The following is a 22,747-nucleotide window of genomic DNA, read 5'->3' as shown; positions in this document are numbered from 1 at the left end:
GTGTTAACCACAACCAACATGTTGGACCTCTGTTTAGTTGTCACTGTGTTAACCACAACCAACATGTTGGACCTCTGTTTAGTTGTCACTGTGTTAACCACAACCAACATGTTGGATCTCTGTTTAGTTGACACTGTGTTAACCATAACCAACATGTTGGATCTCTGTTTAGGAGTCAGTGCTCTAAAATGAGTCTCTCTGGGGAACATGACACCAAAACTAAGAGGTGAGATGACAGTATTGTTTAAGAATGTATATTCTAAAACGTTTTTAAATCAGAAAATATTGCTTATGTGTACATTCTATATACTGTAACTATATACTATATACTACATTCTATATACTGTAACTATATACTATATACTACATTCTATATACTGTAACTATATACTATATACTACATTCTATATACTGTAACTATATACTATATACTACATTCTATATACTGTAACTATATACTATATACTACATTCTATATACTGTAACTATTTACTACATTCTATATACTGTAACTATATACTATATACTACATTCTATATACTGTAACTATATACTGTATACTACATTCTAAATACTGTAACTATATACTATATACTACATTCTATATACTGTAACTATATACTATATACTACATTCTATATACTATAACTATATACTATATACTACATTCTATATACTGTAACTATATACTATATACTACATTCTATATACTGTAACTATATACTATATACTACATTCTATATACTGTAACTATGTACTATATACTACATTCTATATACTGTAACTATATACTATATACTACATTCTATATACTGTACCTATATACTATATACTACATTCTATATACTATAACTATATACTATATACTACATTCTATATACTGTAACTATATACTATATACTACATTCTATATACTGTAACTATATACTATATACTACATTCTATATACTGTAACTATGTACTATATACTACATTCTATATACTGTAACTATATACTATATACTACATTCTATATACTGTAACTATATACTATATACTACATTCTATATACTGTAACTATATACTATATACTACATTCTATATACTGTAACTATGTACTATATACTACATTCTATATACTGTAACTATATACTATATACTACATTCTATATACTGTAACTATATACTATATACTACATTCTATATACTGTAACTATGTACTATATACTACATTCTATATACTGTAACTATATACTATTCTATACTGTAACATTCTATATTCTATATACTGTAACTATATACTATATACTACATTCTATATACTGTAACTATATACTATATACTACATTCTATATACTGTAACTATATACTATATACTACATTCTATATACTGTAACTATGTACTATATACTACATTCTATATACTGTAACTATGTACTATATACTACATTCTATATACTGTAACTATATACTATATACTACATTCTATATACTGTAACTATATACTATATACTACATTCTATATACTGTAACTATATACTATATACTACATTCTATATACTTATTTGTACATTCTATATACTGTAACTGTTCTAGATTTTGATTTGTTTTGTTGTTGATCCATTTTTCATCAAATCAAGTCTTTTTTAAGTGAAATTTACCCACTTTAGAAGCCTTTATAAAGACTTGATGTCATTTAATAATTTCTATAAACAATCAAATATAATTTATCAACATTTCTGAAAGTAGAAACAGCGTTTTGGAATGAAACTCTCTTATGTTTCTGAGCTCAGAGTAGATGAGATGTAATGTTTGTCTCTGTTGTGTTGAAGTCCAATCAGGCAGGAGAGACCAGCCTCCCCTGTTCCCAGCTGTGTGTCCATGAAGAGTGACAAGTCTATGGGTCTACCTGTATAGTTTAGAGAGGGAGACTTTTCTACTGAACAAAGGTAAGAAGAACTCATGGGTCCTGGTCAGTGAGTTAAACAACACTGTCTCTAGTCATTTCTCCTCTCCCATTTTCCCATTTATTGTTGTTGTTTTCATAATCCATAGGATAATCCTTTTGTCCATTTTCATAGTCCTAAACAATATATTCCCTTCGTGTGTGTGTGTGTGTGTGTGTGCACTCCCTGGATGAGGAGAAGTAATCTCTATCCTGATTGCCTCGTCACTTTTACCTCTACCTACATGTACATATTATCTCAATTATAGTCTCATTATTACCTCAACTACCTGGTACCCTGCACATTGACTCAGTACTGGTACTCCTTATAGTCTCATTATTACCTCAACTACCTGGTACCCTGCACATTGACTCAGTACTGGTTCTCCTTATACGACGACACAACAGTGGTAGGCTTGATTACCAACAACGACGAGACGGCCTACAGGGAGGAGGTGAGGGCCCTCGGAGTGTGGTGTCAGGAAAATAACCTCACACTCAACGTCAACAAAACTAAGTAGATGATTGTGGACTTCAGGAAACAGCAGAGGGAACACCCCCCTATCCACATCGATGGAACAGTAGTGGAGAGGGTAGCAAGTTTTAAGTTCCTCGGCATACACATCACAGACAAACTGAATTGGTCCACCCACACAGACAGCATCGTGAAGAAGGCGCAGCAGTGCCTCTTCAACCTCAGAAGGCTGAAGAAATTTGGCTTGTCACCAAAAGCACTCACAAACTTCTACAGATGCACAATCGAGAGCATCCTGGCGGGCTGTATCACCGCCTGGTACAGCAACTGCTCCGCCCACAACCGTAAGGCTCTCCAGAGGGTAGTGAGGTCTGCACAACGCATCACCGGGGGCAAACTACCTGCCCTCCAAGACACCTACACCATCCGATGTTACAGGAAGGCCATAAAGATCATCAAGGACAACAACCACCCGAGCCACTGCCTGTTCTCCCCGCTATCATCCAGAAGGCGAGGTCAGTACAGGTGCATCAAAGCTGGGACCGAGAGACTGAAAAACAGCTTCTATCTCAAGGCCATCAGACTGTTAAACAGCCACCACTAACATTGAGTGGCTGCTGCCAACACACTGACTCAACTCCAGCCACTTTAATAATGGGAATTGATGGGAAATGATGTAAAATATATCACTAGCCACTTTAAACAATGCTACCTAATATAATGTTTACATACCCTACATTACTCATCTCATATGTATACGTATATACTGTACTCTATATCATCTACTGCATCTTTATGTAATACATGTATCACTAGCCACTTTAACTATGCCACTTTGTTTACATACTCATCTCATATGTATATACTGTACTCGATACCATCTACTGCATCTTGCCGATGCTGCTCTGTACCATCACTCATTCATATATCTTTATGTACATATTCTTTTTACCCTTACACTTCGGTGTATAAGACAGTAGTTTTGGAATTGTTAGTTAGATTACTTGTTGGTTATTACTGCATTGTCGGAACTAGAAGCACAAGCATTTCGCTACACTCGCATTAACATCTGCTAACCATGTGTATGTGACAAATACAATTTGATTTGATTTAGTCCCATTATTACCTCAACTACCTGGACATTGACTCAGTACTGGTTCTCCTTATAGTCTCATTATTACCTCAACTACCTGTGGTACCCTGCATATTGACTCAGTACTGATTCTCCTTATAGTCTCATTTTTGTTCGGCGCATGTGAGAAATACAATTTGATTTGATTTGAAGCTCATTGGCAGAAACACGTTGTTGGGTGTAACGATCGTCTCGTGTTGAAGAGATCATGTTAGGATGTTGAAGCACGGTGGCTAGAAAAACTCCCTAGAAAGGCAGGAACCTAGGAAGGAACCTAGAGAGAACCAGGAACCAGGCTGTACTGAGGGGTGACCAGTCCTCTTCTGTCTGTACTGGGTAGAGAGGAACCAGGCTCTGAGGGGTGACCAGTCCTCTTCTGTCTGTACTGGGTAGAGAGGAACCAGGCTCTGAGGGGTGACCAGTCCTCTTCTGTCTGTACTGGGTAGAGAGGAACCAGGCTCTGAGGGGTGACCAGTCCTCTTCTGTCTGTACTGGGTAGAGAGGAACCAGGCTCTGAGGGGTGACCAGTCCTCTTCTGTCTGTACTGGGTAGAGAGGAACCAGGCTCTGAGGGGTGACCAGTCCTCTTCTGTCTGTGCTGGGGGTAGAGAGGAAACCAGGCTCTGAGGGGTGACCAGTCCTCTTCTGTCTGTACTGGGTAGAGAGGAACCAGGCTCTGAGGGGTGACCAGTCCTCTTCTGTCTGTGCTGGGGAGAGATTATAAGAGAACATGGCCATTAAGTTCAAATCACTCTTCAAGATGTTCAAATGTTCATACATGACAAACAATAATCACAGTGGTTATAGAGGGTGCAATTGGTCAGTACCTCAGGAGTAAATGTCAGTTAAATGTCAGCTTTTCATAGCCGAGTTTCAGGGGTGTTGTCATGACTTCGGTCCCTCTCCTTGTTCGGGCAGCGGTCGACGTCACCGGTCTTCTCGCCATCGCGATCCACTTTTCATTTTCCATTTGTTTTGTCTTGTCTTCCCACACACTTGGTTTCAAATCCATCATTACATGTTGTGTATTTAACCCTCTGTTCCCCCCATGTCCTTGTCCAGAATTGTTTATTTGTTCTGTGGAGAAAAGCTGAGGACAGGGGAGACTGAAGATCTGAACATCTACCTCCCAGCTTAACATCTTGATTTGTCCTCTCTGAATAAACCTATTTTTCTTTCCCTGATTTGCTTTGGAGTTTGTGTTATTGAAGAATAACATAAATTGTTAACATTGACATTATAATTAGTTCACAATACTGACCCCAGATCAGCTTCTATTAGTTATTACTTTCTGAATTTGTCGGAGGTCACTGAGAAACGGATTTACCACGTGATTCGATCTGCTGCTATAAAGTCATATGGAAGGCAAAAAAACATCTAAGAACACAATCAGCTGTTCGACAAGTGGTCTGAGGCAGGTGTTAGATCAATCAGCTGTTCTAGTGGTCTGAGGCAGGTGTTAGATCAATCAGCTGTTCTACCAGTGGTCTGAGGCAGGTGGTAGATCAATCAGCTGTTCTAGTGGTCTGAGGCAGGTGTTAGATCAATCAGCTGTTCTAGTGGTCTGAGGCAGGTGTTAGATCAATCAGCTGTTCTAGTGGTCTGAGGCAGGTGTTAGATCAATCAGCTGTTCTAGTGGTCTGAGGCAGGTGTTAGATCAATCAGCTGTTGTTCCGGTGGTCTGAGGCAGGTGTTAGATCAATCAGCTGTTCTAGTGGTCTGAGGCAGGTGTTAGATCAATCAGCTGTTCTACCAGTGGTCTGAGGCAGGTGGTAGATCAATCAGCTGTTCTAGTGGTCTGAGGCAGGTGTTAGATCAATCAGCTGTTCTAGTGGTCTGAGGCAGGTGTTAGATTACTCAGCTGTTCTAGTGGTCTGAGGCAGGTGTTAGATCAATCAGCTGTTCTAGTGGTCTGATGCAGGTGTTAGATCGATCAGCTGTTCTACCAGTGTAACCATGGTTAGCAGATGTTATTGGTCACATGGTTAGCAGATGTTATTGGTCACATACACATGGTTAGCAGATGTTATTGGTTACATACACAGGGTTAGCAGATGTTATTGGTCACATACACATGGTTAGCAGATGTTATTGGTCACATGGTTAGCAGATGTTATTGGTCACATACACATGGTTAGCAGATGTTATTGGATACATACAGAGGGTTAGCAGATGTTATTGGTTACATACACATGGTTAGCAGATGTTATTGGTCACATGGTTAGCAGACGTTATTGGTTAAATACACAGGTTTAGCAGATGTTATTGGTCACATACACAGGGTTAGCAGATGTTATTGGTCACATGGTTAGCAGATGTTATTGGTCACATACACATGGTTAGCAGATGTTATTGGTCACATACACATGGTTAGCAGATGTTATTGGTCACATACACAGGGTTAGCAGATGTTATTGGTTACATACACATTGTTAGCAGATGTTATTGGTCACATGGTTAGCAGATGTTATTGGTTACATACACATGGTTAGCAGATGTTATTGGTCACATACACATGGTTAGCAGATGTTATTGGTCACATACACATGGTTAGCAGATGTTATTGGTCATATACACATGGTTAGCAGATGTTATTGGTCACATACACATGGTTAGCAGATGTTATTGGTCACATACACAGGGTTAGCAGATGTTATTGGTCACATGGTTAGCAGATGTTATTGGTCATATACACATGGTTAGCAGATGTTATTGGTCACATACACATGGTTAGCAGATGTTATTGGTCACATACACATGGTTAGCAGATGTTATTGGTCACATACACATGGTTAGCAGATGTTATTGGTCACATACAAATGGTTAGCAGATGTTATTGGTCACATACACATGGTTAGCAGATGTTATTGGTCATACACATGGTTAGCAGATGTTATTGGTCACATACACATGGTTAGCAGATGTTATTGGTCACATACACATGGTTAGCAGATGTTATTGGTCACATACAAATGGTTAGCAGATGTTATTGGTCACATACACATGGTTAGCAGATGTTATTGGTCACATACACATGGTTAGCAGATGTTATTGGTCACATACACATGGTAAGCAGATGTTATTGGTCACATACACATGGTTAGCAGATGTTATTGGTCATATACACATGGTTAGCAGATGTTATTGGTCACATGGTTAGCAGATGTTATTGGTCACATACACATGGAGGGCAGATGTTATTGGTCACATGGTTAGCAGATGTTAATGGTCACATACACATGGTTAGCAGATGTTATTGGTCAAATACACATGGTTAGCAGATGTTATTGGTCACATGGTTAGCAGATGTTATTGGTCACATACACAGGGTTAGCATATGTTATTGGTCACATACACATGGTTAGCAGATGTTACTGGTCACATACACATGGTTAGCAGATGTTATTGGTCACATACACATGGTTAGCAGATGTTATGGGTCACATACACATGGTTAGCAGATGTTATGGGTCACATACACATGGTTAGCAGATGTAATTGGTCACATGATTAGCAGATGTTATTGGTCACATACACAGGGTTAGCAGATGTTATTGGTTGCATACACATGGTTAGCAGATGTTATTGGTCACATACAAAGGGTTAGCAGATGTTATTGGTAACATACACATGGTTAGCAGATGTTATTGGTCACATACACAGGTTTAGCAGATGTTATTGGTTACATACACATGGTTAGCAGATGTTATTGGTTACATACACATGGTTAGCAGATGTTATTGGTCACATACACATGGTTAGCAGATGTTATTGGTCACATGGTTAGCAGATGTTATTGGTCACATACACATGGTTAGCAGATGTAATTGGTCACATACACATGGTTAGCAGATGTTATTGGTCACATACACAGGGTTAGCAGATGTTATTGGTCACATACACATGGTTAGCAGATGTTATTGGTCACATACACATGGTTAGCAGATGTTATTGGTCACATACACAGGGTTAGCAGATGTTATTGGTCACATACACATGGTTAGCAGATGTTATTGGTCACATACACATTTAGCAGATGTTATTGGTCACATACACAGGGTTAGCAGATGTTATTGGTCACATACGCAGGGTTAGCAGATGTTATTGGTCACATACACAGGGTTAGCAGATGTTATTGGTTACATACACATGGTTATCAGATGCTATTGGTCACATACACATGGTTAGCAGATGTTATTGGTCACATACACATGGTTAGCAGATGTTATTGGTTACATACACATGGTTATCAGATGCTATTGGTCACATACACATGGTTAGCAGATGTTATTGGTCACATAGACATGGTTAGCAATGTTATTGGTCACACACACATGGTTAGCAATGTTATTGGTAACATACACAGGGTTAGCAGATGTTATTGGTCACACACACATGGTTAGCATATGTTATTGGTCACATACATAGGGTTAGCAGATGTTATTGGTTACATACACATATTTAGCAGATGATATTTACAATAACAGCCTTGGAACAGTGTGTTGAATGCCTTGTTCAGGGGCAGATTTTTTACCTTGTCAGCTTAGGGATCCTATCAAGCAATCATTCAGTTATTGTTTACATGTGGCGCAGGAACCACTGACTCACTGCATTATTCTATAGTATTATCAAGACACCTGCTCTTAACTCTTAACTACTTAGGACAGCCCACGAGGTGTCCTAAATATCTGTCGACTAGGGGGGACTAGAGACTTCATACATAGCTTTAATTTATACCCATAAGTGTCAAATGTCTTTATTCTCAGCACTTATATGACCACTTTTCTACTCTGAGACACTTTGGCGATATGGTCCCAGATCTCAACATATTGTTATAAAAAACTTAGAATGTTTGTTTAACATAATAATAAAAAATGAATATTACTAATGTAACCCACTGTAAAGACTGGGTTTAGATTATTGTGTTGCACTGGTCATGTCCGCGTTATGGAACTGTCCGCGTCCCCGTACAGAACTGTCCGTGTCCCCGTACAGAACTGTCCGCGTCCCCGTACAGAACTGTCCGCGTCCCCGTACAGAACTGTCCGTGTCCCCGTACAGAACTGTCCGCGTCCCCGTACAGAACTGTCCTCAGTCCCCGTACAGAACTGTCCGCGTGGTCCATACGACGGAGTTTGTTACAGTGTTGAGGTCCATACAGTTTATTGTTCAATTTGCTTTTTCTTAGCCTTCCCCGTACACTGTGGTCAGGGACAGTATGAGTCCCATACACATGCCAGATCCTTTTCACTCTCTATCCTTGTTTAATTTTGTGTTTCACCGGAGTCACATCATCGATGATCTGATGTGTAACCCTGTGTATGTGACCAATAACATCTGCTAACCCTGTGTATGTTACTGGTCACTAACATCTGCTTTAATGTTATGTGACCAATAACATGGTTAGCAACCATGTGGTCAATAACATCTTAACACTGTTATGTGACCAATAACATGGTCAGAACAGTGTGGTCACATATGTAACCAGATCTCTTTGTTCCAATAACATCTTAGCAGATGTTATGTTTCAATAACATCTGCTAACCCTCTGTATATATCCAATAACATCTGCTAACCATGTGACAGAACTACCTGCTAATTAACCAAGCTATTCGGTACAGCTCGGTAAGCTAGCTAGCTACTCTACCAGCAGCATCCTAGTTATCCTAGCTATTCAGTACAGCTCGGTAAGCTAGCTAGCTACTCTACCAGCAGCATCCTAGTTATCCTAGCTAGTCGGTACAGCTCGGTAAGGTAGCTAGCTACTCTACCAGCAGCATCCTAGTTACCATAGCTACTCTACCAGCAGCATCCTAGTTACCATAGCTACCACTACATCATCACCGGCTGCCTGCATTTCTTGTGGACCGATGGAGCTCCCCGGTTGTTTCTTCCACCTGTTAAATCCCGGTGAGGCTTCTCCCTCTCTCGTTGACGGATGCTGGCTACCTCTGTCCGGTTCTCCTCTCTTCACTAGATGGACGGTAACTTTAGTGTTTAACCCGTCTGTGTCCAAGGACCGAACTTTTGAATATTATTTTCAGGGCGCCTCAATTGCAGGTATTGAACCCCGGGGAAATCACTAGTCAGAACCTCAACCTCAATATACATTCATTATAAAAAATCATCTTAATATCTGATATTGTGAGTAAACAACCTCGAGAGTGCGTCTTCCAGCCCTCCAATAAATTACACCATTCAACCCTCCCGGTTAGTAAATTTAACTCAACATGCCCCCGGAGAAGGCAGAGTAACGACCCCAGCCTTTTAGCAGGGTGACAGGTCACATACACGCTCGGTTAGCAAATGTTATTTTGTATTAACAATGACACATGTTATTGGTCACATACAGCGTCTGGAAGTCAGTTCTATTTGTCACGCAGATCGCTTAGCATCTCCTCATTGGTTTATAGAAGCAGGTTACCCAGATCTCCTCATTGGTTTATAGAAGCAGGTACCCACATGCCATGTCCTCATTGGTTTATAGAAGCAGGTACCTACGTGCCATCTCCTCATTGGTTTATAGAAGCAGGTACCCATGTGCCATCTCCTCATTGGTTTATAGAACCAGGTACCCACGTGCCATCTCCTCATTTAGCAAGAAATATATAAACATAACTTCTTTAAACAATAAATGCTCATTTACGAACATTTCTGAAAATGGATATATAGCTTTTTGGAATGAAACTCTTCTTATGTTTCCCCATCTGAGCTCAGAGAAGATGAGAGATGTAATGTTTGTCTCTGTTGTGTTGAAGACCAATCAAGCAGGAGAGACCAGCCTCCCCTGTTCCCAGCTGTGTGTCCATGAAGAGTGACCAGTCTATGATTCTACCTATAAACTTTAGAGAGGGAGACTTTTCTACTGAACAAAGGTAAGAAGAACTCATGGGTCCTGGTCAGTGAGTTAAACAACACTGTCTCTAGTCATTTCTCCTCTCCCATTTTCCCATTTATTTTTGTTGTTTTCGTAATCCATAGGCTCATCCTTTTTTCCATTTTCATAGTCCTAAAACAATATTAAACAAACACAACATTCCCTCCGTGTGTGTGTGTGTGTGTGTGCGTGTTTGTGTGTGCACACGCACGTGCGTGTGTGTGTGTGTACTCTCTGGATGAGGAGATGTAATCTCATGTTTTGTCCACAGAAACCAACAGGAGAGATCAGAGTCAGAGATTCTCAGTGGTCAGTCTTCCCAGAGTCATCAAACAGACCTGGACTCCATATTCAGTGTATGTGGTCCTGTTATGTATATTTGTTTTTGTTTACCTCAAGCAAAGTTGATCTGTCAATCATTCATTAATGTGTTAATGAGAAAGCATCTATTCTCTTGCTTAACTTATTTACTTGATTTATTTCAGTTGCTTGAAGAGAATATTGTGACATTCGTGAAGAACGAGATTAAGATGTTCAAGAGGATTCTTAGTCCAGAACTCCCAGAAGGCTTTGAGAGTCAGAAGCAGGATAAGGAAGTGGTGGATGCTGAAGATGAGAAGCAGGAGAGCAGTGCCAGAGAGGGGGCTCTGAAGATCACACTGCACATCCTGAGGAAAATGAACCAGAAGGAGCTTGCTGACACACTGGAGAAATGTAAGATCTGTCTGCCTCATGTTGAATGATGTTTTATAACATTTAAAAGCTGTAGCTAAAGTACAGCTAAAGTAGCTGTGTAACTCAATGATATTGTAGCAGCCTTAACACAACACCTAGTGACCTCATCAAGTAGCAGCAGGGATGTGTTGTGGTGATTAATTTAGAGAGAGAGAACATTAATAATACCATCAATAATACCAATAATAATATAATCAGTCACACCAGTCTGTAATGCATTATGAAAACATTTACACATTTATACAGTCAGTTAAGAGAATAAATTATTATAATTTGAAACTTTATAACAGTCCTTCAATACTGTAAAACAGATGTAATATTAATATCCTCTGTGTTATTTCTTCATTCAGATGAGCTTGCTGTGATTTGCCAACGTGAACTCAAATCTAATCTAAAGAAGAAGTTTCAATGTGTATTTGAGGGGATCGCTAAACAAGGAAACCCAACACTTCTCAATAAGATCTACACAGAGCTCTACATCACAGAGGGTGGAACAGGAGAGGTCAATAATGAACATGAGCTGAGACAGATTGAGACAACAACCAGGAAACAAGCAAGACCAGAGACTGCAATCAAATGTAACGACATCTTCAAACCCTTAACTGGACAAGACAAACCTATCAGAACTGTGCTGACAAAGGGAGTCGCTGGCATTGGAAAAACAGTCTCTGTGCAGAAGTTCATTCTGGACTGGGCTGAAGGAAAAGCAAATCAGGATGTCCAATTTGTATTTTCATTCCCTTTCCGGGAGCTGAATTTGATGAAAGGGGACAAACACACTTTGATTGAACTTCTCAATCACTTCTCAATGGAAACCAAACAATCAAGAATCTCCAACTACAACAAGTACAAAGTTCTGTTCATCTTTGATGGTCTGGATGAGTGCCGACTGCCCCTAGACTTCCAGAAGAACAAGATCTGTTGGGACGTCACAGAGTCAACCTCAGTGGATGTTCTGCTGACAAATCTCATCAAGGGATATCTGCTTCCCTCTGCTCTCCTCTGGATAACTACCCGACCTGCAGCAGCCAATAAGATCCCTTCAGGGTGTGTTGACCAGGTGACAGAGGTACGAGGGTTCAATGACCCACAGAAGGAGGAGTACTTCAGGAAGAGATTCAGTGATGAGGACCTGGCCAGCAGAATCATCTCACACATAAAGACATCAAGGAGCCTCCACATCATGTGCCACATTCCAGTCTTCTGTTGGATTTCTGCAACAGTCCTTGAACACATGCTGAAACATAAGAGAGAAGAGATGCCCAAGACTCTGACTGAGATGTACACACACCTTGTGGAGTTTCATACCAAACAGAAGAATGAAAAGTATCTTGGGAAAGAAGAGACAGGTCCACACTGGAATAAAGAGAGCATTCTGTCACTGGGAAAACTGGCTTTTCAACAGCTTGTGAAGGGCAATCTGATTTTCTATGAAGAAGACCTGAAAGAGTCTGGCATTGATGTCAATGAAGCCTCAGTGTACTCAGGATTGTGCACACAGCTCTTTAAAGAGGAATGTGGGCTGTACCAGGACAAGGTGTACTGCTTTGTTCATCTGAGCATTCAGGAGTTTCTGGCTGCTGTATATGTGTTCCTCTCATTCATCAACAACAATGAGAATCTAATGGCCGAACCGCAAACAAAGTCCAGCATCTTTGCTTCGCTGTTCAGAGACAAGCCTGAAGTTACTTTCTACAAGAGTGCTGTGGATAAAGCCTTACAAAGTGAGACAGGAAACTTGGACCTTTTCCTCCGCTTCCTTCTGGGCCTCTCACTGGAGTCCAATCAGAAGCACTTACGAGGTCTACTGACAAAGACAAGAAGCAGCTCACAGAGCCACGAAGAAACAGTCAAGTACATCAAGGAGAAGATCAGGGAGAATCCCTCTCCAGAGAGGAGCATCAATCTGTTCCACTGTCTGAATGAACTGAATGACCATTCTCTAGTGGAGGAGATCCAAAGCTACCTGAGATCAGGAAGTCTCTCAAAACCCAAACTGTCACCTGCACAGTGGTCAGCTCTGGTCTTTGTGTTGCTGACTTCAGAAAAGGAGCTGGATGTGTTTGACCTGAAGAAATACTCCAGATCAGAGGAAGGTCTTCTGAGGCTGCTGCCAGTGGTCAAAGCCTCCAGAGCTGTTCTGTGAGTAAATAAAATGACATATAAGAACTAATCATCAGGAAGAAATATTCAGTTTAGTGAAAAATATGTGATATGATATGTATATAATATTATATTGAATAACGTATTGAATCAATGCTTTGATGTTCACATTAGTATAACAATATGACCATACAATTCTAGGAGACAGAAGATTAATCTATATGTTGTTTGAGAGAATCAACCAAATGCATCTACCATTGTCCTTCTACACTACTGGTGTTAAATTAACAGTGTGTTTGTGAAGTCATGATGATCTCTTTGTCAGGCTGTCAGGCTGTGGAGTCACAGAGGAAGGCTGTGCTTCTCTGGTCTCAGCTCTGGAGTCAAACCCCTCACACCTGAGAGAGCTGGATCTGAGTAACAATGACCTGAAGGATTCAGGAGTGAAGCTGCTCTCTGCTGGACTGGGGAATCCCCACTGTAAACTGGAGACTCTGAGGTCAGTATTCCTGTAGTTGGTCAACAAGTGATAACTGTTCACCAGATCCACATGTGTTTATCAGACACACATAGTCCACACCATATGTGTTTGGACAGTGAAGCTTACAGTTTTAAATGTAGTGCTCTACTCCAGCATTTTGGATTTGAGATACAATGTTTCATATTAGGAGACAAGTCATTATTACAGTACAGAATGTCACCTTTTATTTGAGGTTAAAGGTGAGAGGTTAGCATGTTTTGTTGTAGTCTCTGTAACTTTCGCACTCATTATTATTCATGATTTTTCCTAATCATGGATCCTCAGGGTGAATTTAATAGTGTTTAAAAACATGTTATCTACTCAATTATAAATAAAATGACTTCAGTCATCACCCACCATTCAGTAACTATTGGGCAAAACATAACCCAAAACTCATCCAAAACAAACTGCAAAAGCAATCAACGAGTTTGAGTCACAGGCTTGATGTAGTCGTTGTGTTCAAGTAATATCAGAATTTCAGACAAATACTAAACTACTTTAATACACTGAGTGAATTGGTCAGAAATCGTATGACCTCTTCAAATAGGGGGACTAGATACATAAAGTGCTTTTATTTTTCTAAATGGTGAAACAGATATGCATTAAAATACCCTCAAATAAAAGGTGAAATTATATACTGTCACCTCAAATTAAACATTTGATCTGAAATCCAAAATGTTGGAGTATAGAGACACATTTAAAATGTTAGCTTCACTGTCAAAATAGATATGGTGTGGACTGTATACTCAATACAATCTATATCTGATTCCTCACTGTCTAAATAGATATGGTGTGGACTGTATACTCAATACAATCTAAATCTGATACCTCACTGTCTGTCTTTTGACTGATACTGCTTTTTAAACTGGTCTGGTCAGTCTACTATAATATTTGTACTATACATGTTTCTATCTGCAGGCAATACTTTGGATAATTTGTCATTTCTAATAATGATGCATTCATTTATGAATATATGACATGTTTCAGGACACTGATATATCTGAAAATATTCTGCCACTATTTTCACCACCAAAGAATAGCAGTGTGATTTTAATATGATTTGACTCTTTACAGGCTGTCAGGCTGTCTAGTCACAGAGGAAGGCTGTGCTTCTCTGGTCTCAGCTCTGGAGTCAAACCCCTCACACCTGAGAGAGCTGGACCTGAGTAACAATGACCTGAAGGATTCAGGAGTGAAGCTGCTCTCTGCTGGACTGGGGAATCCCCACTGTAAACTGGAGACTCTGAGGTCAGTATTCCTGTAGTTGGTCAACAAGTGATAACTGTTCACCAGATCCACATGTGTTTACCAGACACACATAGTCCACACCATATGTGTTTGGACAGTGAAGCTTACAGTTTTAAATTTGTCACTATGCTCCAGCATTTAGGATTTGAGATATAATATAATGTTTCATATTAGGTGACAGTACAGAATGTCACCTTTTATTTAAAGGTATTCATCCATATACAGTCGTGGCCAAAAGTTTTGAGAATGACACAAATAGTAATTTCCACAAAGTTTGCTGCTTCAGTGTCTTTAGATATTTTTGTCAGATGTTACAATGGAATCCTGAAGTATAATTACAAGCATTTCATAAGTGTCAAAGGCTTTTATTGATAATTACATGAAGTTGATGCAAAGTGTCTATTTGCCCTGGCATGCTGTCAATTAACTTCTGGGCCACATCCTGACTGATGGCATGCTGTCAATTAACTTCTGGGCCACATCCTGACTGCTGGCATGCTGTCAATTACCTTCTGGGCCACATCCTGACTGATGGCATGCTGTCAATTACCTTCTGGGCCACATCCTGACTGATGGCATGCTGTCAATTAACTTCTGGGCCACATCCTGACTGATGGCATGCTGTCAATTAACTTCTGGGCCACATCCTGACTGATGGCATGCTGTCAATTACCTTCTGGGCCACATCCTGACTGATGGCATGCTGTCAATTACATCTTGATGGCATGGGCCACATCCTGACTGATGGCATGCTGTCAATTACCTTCTGGGCCACATCCTGACTGATGGCATGCTGTCAATTACCTTCTGGGCCACATCCTGACTGATGGCATGCTGTCAATTAACTTCTGGGCCACATCCTGACTGATGGCATGCTGTCAATTAACTTCTGGGCCACATCCTGACTGATGGCATGCTGTCAATTACCTTCTGGGCCACATCCTGACTGATGGCATGCTGTCAATTAACTTCTGGGCCACATCCTGACTGATGGCAGCCCATTCTTGCATAATCAATGCTTGGAGTTTGTCAGAATATGTGGGTTTTTGTTTATCCACCTGCCTCTTGAGGATTGACCACAAATTCTCAATGGGATTAAGGTCTGGGGAGTTTCCTGGCCCTGGACCCAAAATATCGATGTTTTGTTCCCCGAGCCACATAGTTTTCACTTTTGCCTTCTGGCAAGGTGCTCCATCATGCTGGAAAAAGCATTGTTCATCACCAAACTGTTCCTGGATGGTTGGGAGAAGTTACTCTTGGAGGATGTGTTAGTACCATTCTTTAATCATGGCTGTGTTCTTAGGAACAATTGTGAGTGAGCCCACTCCCTTGGCTGAGAAGCAACCCCACACATGATTGGTCTCAGGATGCTTTACTGTTGGCATGACACAGGACTGATGGTAGTGCTCACCTTGTCTTCTCCGGACAAGCTTTTTTCCAGATGCCCCAAACAATCGGAAAGGGGATTCATCAGAGAAAATGACTTTACCCCAGTCCTCAGCAGTCCAATCCCTGTACATTTTGGAGAATATCAGTCTGTCCCTGATGTTGTTCCTGGAGAGAAGTGGCTTCTTTGCTGCCCTTCTTGACACCAGGCCATCCTCCAAAAGTCTTTGCCTCACTGTGCATGCAGATGCACTCACACCTGCCTGCTGCCATTCCTGAGCAAGCTCTGTACTGGTGGTGCCGCGATCCCGCAGCTGAATCAACTTTAGGAGATCGTCCTGGTGTTTGCTGGACTTTCTTGGGCACCCTGAAGCCTTCTTCACAACAATTGAACCACTCTCCTTGAAGTTCTTGATGATCCTATAAATGGTTGATTTAGGTGCAATCTTACTGGCAGCAATATCCTTGCCTGTGAAGCCCTTTTTGTGCAAAGCAATGATGATGGCACGTGTTTCCTTGCTGGTAACCGTGTTTGACAGAGGAAGAACAGTGATTCCAAGGACCACCCCCCTTTTGAAACTTCCAGTCTGTTATTCAAACTCAATCAGCATGACAGAGTTATCTCCAGCCTTGTCCTTGTCAACACTCACACCTGTGTTAGCAAGAGAATCACTGATATGATGTCAGCTGGTCCTTTTGTGGCAGGGCTGAAATGCAGTGGAAATGTTTTGGGAGGATTCAGTTCATTTGCATGGCAAAGAGGGACTTTGCAATTAATTGCAATTCATCTGATCACTCTTCATAACATTCTAGAGTATACACAAATTGCCATCATACAAACTGAGGCATCAGGCTTTGTGAATATTAATATTTGTGTCATTCTCAAAACTTTTGTCCACGACTGTATATTTTACCGTTTAGATATGAAAGCACTTTATGTATCTAAACTCATCAAAAAAAGAAACATCCCTTTTTTTCAGGACCCTGTCTTTCAAAGATAATTTGTAAAAATCCAAATAACTTCACAGATCTATATTGAAAAGGGTTGAAGCACTGTTTCCCTGCTTGTTCAATGAACCATAAACAATGAATGAACATGCAGCTGTGGGACGGTCGTTTAGACACTAACAGCTTACAGACCGTAGGCAATTAAGGTCACAGTTATAAAAACTTAGGACACTAAAGAGGTCTTTCCACTGACTCTGAAAAACAGAAAGAAAGATACACAGAAAGAAAGATAGATTGTCCATGGAAATAAATTGTGATGTCTGCTGAGATGCCTAAGACAGAGCTGGACTGAGGGTTGTGGCAGACCTGGTGTAAACATCACACCTGCAGGTACTCCCCTGCCCGAGACATCATCAGTGGCAACAACTGTGAGGGCTTGCCTGGTGTAAAGCAGGTGGGCACAAACCCACTGTCACTGGACCAGACAGGACTGGGAAAAAGTGCTCTTCACTGACGAGTCACGGTTTTGTCTCACCAGGGGTGATGGTCGTATTCGCATGTATCGTCGAAGGAATGAGCGTTACACCGAGACCTGTACTCTGGAGCGGGATCGATTTGGAGGTGGAGGATCCGTCATGGTCTGGGGCGGTGTGTCAGTATCATCGGACTGAGCTTGTTGTCATTGCAGGCAATCTCAACGCTGTGCGTTACAGGGAAGACATCTTCCTCCCTCATGTGGTACCCTTCCTGCAGGCTCATCCTGACATGACCCTCCAGCATGACAATGCCACCAGCCATACTGCTCATTCTGTGTGTGATTTCCTGCAAGACAGGAATGTCAGTGTTCTGCCATGGCCAGCGAAGAGCCCGGTTATCAATCCCATTGAGCACATCTGGGACCTGTTGGATCGGAGGGTGAGGGCTAGGGCCATTCCCCCCAAAAATGTCCGGGAACTTGCAGGTGCCTTTGTGGAAGAGTGGAGTAACATCTCACAGCAAGAACTGGCAAATCTGGTACAGTCCATGAGGAGGAGATGCCCTGCAGTACTTAATGCAGTTGGTGTCCACACCAGATACTGACTTACTTTTGATTTTGACCCCCCTTTGTTCAGGGACACATTATTCCATTTCTGTTAGTCACATGTCTGTGGAACTTGTTCAGTTTATGTGTCAGTTGTTGAATGTTATGTTCATACAAATATTTCCACATGTTAAGTTTCCTGAAAATAAACGCAAATGACAGTGAGAGGACGTTTCTTTTTTTTGCTGAGTTGAGTTCTCCCATTTGAAGAAGTCTTAATTATTTGGACTAATTAATTTAGTCAAACGTTTAGTGTTGGGACCATATTCCATGCCTGTAGTGATTACATCAAGCTTGTGATTCTACTAACTTGTTGAATTAATTTGCAGTTTGTCTTGGTTGTGTTTTGGGTGTTTTTCACCATAGAAACTGAATGGTGAATAGTGTCCTGTCATTTTGGAGTCACTTCACTTGTATTGTCAGTAAGAATAGAAGATGTTTCTGAACACTTCTACATTCATGTGGATGCTACCATGATTATGAATAATAATGAATGAGTCTTGAATGATGATAAATGAGAAACTTACTGAGGCACAAAGATCAGAATAAATGCTGACCTCCCCTGTTATTGGTTATGGTGAGAGGTTAGCATGTTTTGTTGTAGCGTCTGTTATTGGTAATGGTGAGAGGTTAGCATGTTTAGTTGTAGTCTCTGTTATTGGTAATGGTGAGAGGTTAGCATGTTTTGTTGTAGCCTCTGTTATTGGTAATGGTGAGAGGTTAGTATGTTTTGTTGTAGCCTCTGTTATTGGTAATGGTGAGAGGTTAGCATGTTTTGTTGTAGTCTCTGTTATTGGTAATGGTGAGAGGTTAGCATGTTTTTGTTGTAGCCTCTGTTATTGGTAATGGTGAGAGGTTAGCATGTTTTGTTGTAGTCTCTGTTATTGGTAATGGTGAGAGGTTAGCATGTTTTGTTGTAGCCTCTGTTATTGGTAATGGTGAGAGGTTAGCATGTTTTGTTGTAGCCTCTGTTATTGGTAATGGTGAGAGGTTAGCATGTTTTGTTGTAGCCTCTGTTATTGGTAATGGTGAGAGGTTAGCATGTCTTGTTGTAGCCTCTGTTATTGGTAATGGTGAGAGGTTAGTATGTTGTTGTATCCTCTGTTATTGGTAATGGTGAGAGGTTAGCATGTTTTGTTGTAGCCTCTGTTATTGGTAATGGTGAGAGGTTAGCAGGTTTTGTTGTAGCCTCTGTTATTGGTAATGGTGAGAGGTTATCATGTTGTTGTAGCCTCTGTTATTGGTAATGGTGAGAGGTTATCATGTTGTTGTAGTCTCTGTTATTGGTAATGGTGAGAGGTTAGCATGTTGTTGTAGTCTCTGTTATTGGTAATAGTGAGAGGTTAGCCTGTTTTGTTATAGCCTCTGTTATTGGGTAATGGTTTTGTTGTAGCCTCTGAGAATGGTTAGCATGTTTTGTTGTAGCCTGTTTTGTTGTTTTTTTGTAGCCTCTGTTATTGGTAATGTTGAAACAGAAATGTATTAAAATACCCTCAAATAAAAGGTGACATTATTACTGTACCTCTGTTATATGAGAACATGTTTTGTTCTCTGTATTGGTAATGTTGAAATATGATATGGTATAGAGCCACATTTAAAATGTTATATCACTGTCAAAATAGATATGGTGTGGACTGTATACTCAATACAAAATCTTGGAAACATTTAAAATGATACCTCACTGTCTAAATAGATATGGTGTGGACTGTATACTCAATACAATCTAAATCTGATACCTCACTGTCTAAATAGATATGGTGTGGACTGTATACTCAATAAAATCTAAATCTGATTCCTCACTGTCTGTCTTCTGACTGATACTGCTTTTTAAACTGGTCTGGTCAGTCTACTATAATATTTGTACTATACATGTTTCTATCTGCAGGCAATACTTTGATCATTTGTTATTTATAATAATTCCATTCATTTATGAATAGATATGGCAGGTTTAAGGACACTGTTGTATCTGAAAATGTTGAAAAAATATACTGCCACTATTTTCACCACCAAAGAATATCAGTGTGATTTTAATATGATGTGACTCTTTGCAGGCTGTCAGGCTGTTTAGTCACAGAGGAAGGCTGTACTTCTCTGGTCTCAGCTCTGAGGTCAAACCCCTCACACCTGAGAGAGCTGGATCTGAGCTACAATTACCCAGGAGACTCAGGAGTCAGACTGCTCTCTGATGGACTGGAGGATCCACACTGCAGACTGGAGAAACTCAAGTATGTAGAGGGTTTATGTCAATGTTCATATCAGACATGTTGGACTTATCAAGCTAGTTAAGACAAACATTCTTACCACCGATTGGACAAAGTTATATGCTGACTGTGTGTGTGTGTCTCCAGTGTGTTTGTGTGTGTGTGTGTTTGTGTGTCTCCAGTCTCGAGTGTGTGTGTGTCTCCAGCATCTGTGTGTGTGTGTGTGTCTCCAGTGTGTGTTTGTGTCACCAGTGTGTGTCTCCTGTGTGTGTGTGTGTGTGTGTCTCCAGTGTGTGTATCTCCAGTGTGTGTGTCTCCAGTGTGTGTGTGTGTGTGTATCTCCAGTGTGTGTGTGTGTGTGTGTGTGTCTCCAGTCTCGAGTGTGTGTGCCTCTCCAGTGTGTGTGTGTTAGTGTCTCCAGCATCTGGTGTGTGTGTGTGTGACTCCTGTGTGTGTGTCTCCAGTCTCAAGTGTGTGTGTGTCTCCAGTGTGTGAATGTCTCCTGTGTGTGTGTGCGTCTCGTGTGTGTGTGTCTGTCTCCAGTGTGTGTGTGTCTCCAGTGTCTCTGTGTGTGTGTCTCCAGTGTGTGTGTGTGTGTGTGTGTCTCCAGTGTGTGTGTGTGTGTCTCCTGTGTGTGTGTCTGTCTCCAGTGTGTGTGTGTCTCCAGTGTCTCTGTGTGTGTGTCTCCAGTGTGTGTGTGTGTGTGTGTCTCCAGTGTGTGTGTGTCTCCTGTGTGTGTGTGTGTGTGTGTGTGTGTGTGGTCTCCAGTGTGTGTGTGTGTGTGTCACCACTGTGTGAGTGTCTCCTGTGTGTGTGTGTGTGTGTGTGTGTGTGTGTGTGTGTGTGTGTGTGTGAGTTCAGGTGTATCCCTCAATGACTGTCTGTTCTTCTGCTTACCGCTACAGTGTGGAACATGGTGGAGAGAACAGAATGAAACCTGGGCCTAGAAAATGTGAGTGTTGACTGCTGTGAAGAATATGACTAAGAATAAGTCTTAATTCAAGTTAAGTCAAAGTCAAAGACCACCATCATTACTTACTTGGTCATATTAAATATCAGCTGTAGTTCTACAGAAGCAGAAATCAGGGACACCAAAGTTTACAAAGAGTTGATTTGACAATGTGTGTATTTGTGTGTTTTATATTACCATACAGTATTAGATATGATCATTCTACAAGTCTCAGGTTACATTAACTTCTCCTTTTGATACCTAGAAACATCTACATTAAATGAATTAGTGGAAAGTGAGTTAACATTCTAATGTGAATGATGATTTCTAATATTGTGTCTGGTTTCATCCATCAGATGTCTGTGATCTCACACTGGACCTAAACACAGTAAACAGACTCCTCTCTCTGTCTGAGGAGAACAGAAAGGTGACATGTAGGAGAGAGGAGCAGCCGTATCCTGATCACCCAGAGAGATTTGAGGGCTGTGAACAGGTGCTGTGTAGAGAGGGTCTGACTGGGCGCTGTTACTGGGAGGTAGAGTGGAGGGGGATAATGGGGGCTATTATAGGAGTGACATATAAAGGAATCAGTAGGAGAGGAAGGGGTGATGACTGTTATCTTGGATACAATGACATGTCCTGGAGTCTGTTCTGCACTGACAACCGTTACACTGCCTGGCACAATAATAATCGGACTACCATAGACGTCCCCTCCTCCAGATCCCACAGAGTAGGAGTGTATCTGGACTGGCCAGCCGGCACTCTGTCCTTCTATAGAGCCTCCTCTGACACACTGACCCACCTGATCACATTCACCTCCACATTCACTGAGTCCCTCTATCCAGGGTTTGGGGTTTGGTTTAATGATGGTGACTCAGTGTCTCTCTGTCAGTGATACACACACAGAACAAACACACACACTGGACACACACACACTGGATACACACACACACACACTGGACTCACACACACACACTGAACTCACACACACATTACACACACAAACACTGGATAAACACACACACTGAACTCACACACACACACACTGGATACACACACACACACACACACACTCACACACACACACTGAACTCACACACACATTACACACACAAACACTGGATAAACACACACACATACATTCACACTGGACAAACACACACACACAC

The 22,747-nt window shown here is 41.0% G+C and overlaps 1 protein-coding gene across 1 annotated transcript; it reads left to right on the top strand.

Moving 5' to 3' along the window:
- The first annotated feature begins 173 nt into the window (after positions 1 to 173).
- On the top strand, positions 174 to 22,495 carry LOC121843920 (NLR family CARD domain-containing protein 3-like). The gene is made up of 10 exons (XM_042313794.1): positions 174 to 226; positions 10,289 to 10,405; positions 10,679 to 10,763; positions 10,893 to 11,121; positions 11,493 to 13,284; positions 13,571 to 13,744; positions 14,840 to 15,013; positions 20,480 to 20,653; positions 21,535 to 21,581; positions 21,935 to 22,495. The coding sequence occupies exons 1-10, from the start codon at positions 189 to 191 to the stop codon at positions 22,471 to 22,473; spliced, it is 3,369 nt and encodes a 1,122-aa protein (XP_042169728.1). The 5' UTR covers positions 174 to 188; the 3' UTR covers positions 22,474 to 22,495.
- Positions 22,496 to 22,747: the final 252 nt, after the last annotated feature.

This window comes from Oncorhynchus tshawytscha, unplaced genomic scaffold (genome assembly GCF_018296145.1).
Source record: "Oncorhynchus tshawytscha isolate Ot180627B unplaced genomic scaffold, Otsh_v2.0 Un_contig_2211_pilon_pilon, whole genome shotgun sequence".
Classification (NCBI taxonomy): Eukaryota; Metazoa; Chordata; class Actinopteri; order Salmoniformes; family Salmonidae; genus Oncorhynchus; species Oncorhynchus tshawytscha.
The sequence above is the reverse complement of the archived record's forward strand: the minus strand, read 5'-3'. Positions and strand labels throughout refer to the sequence as shown.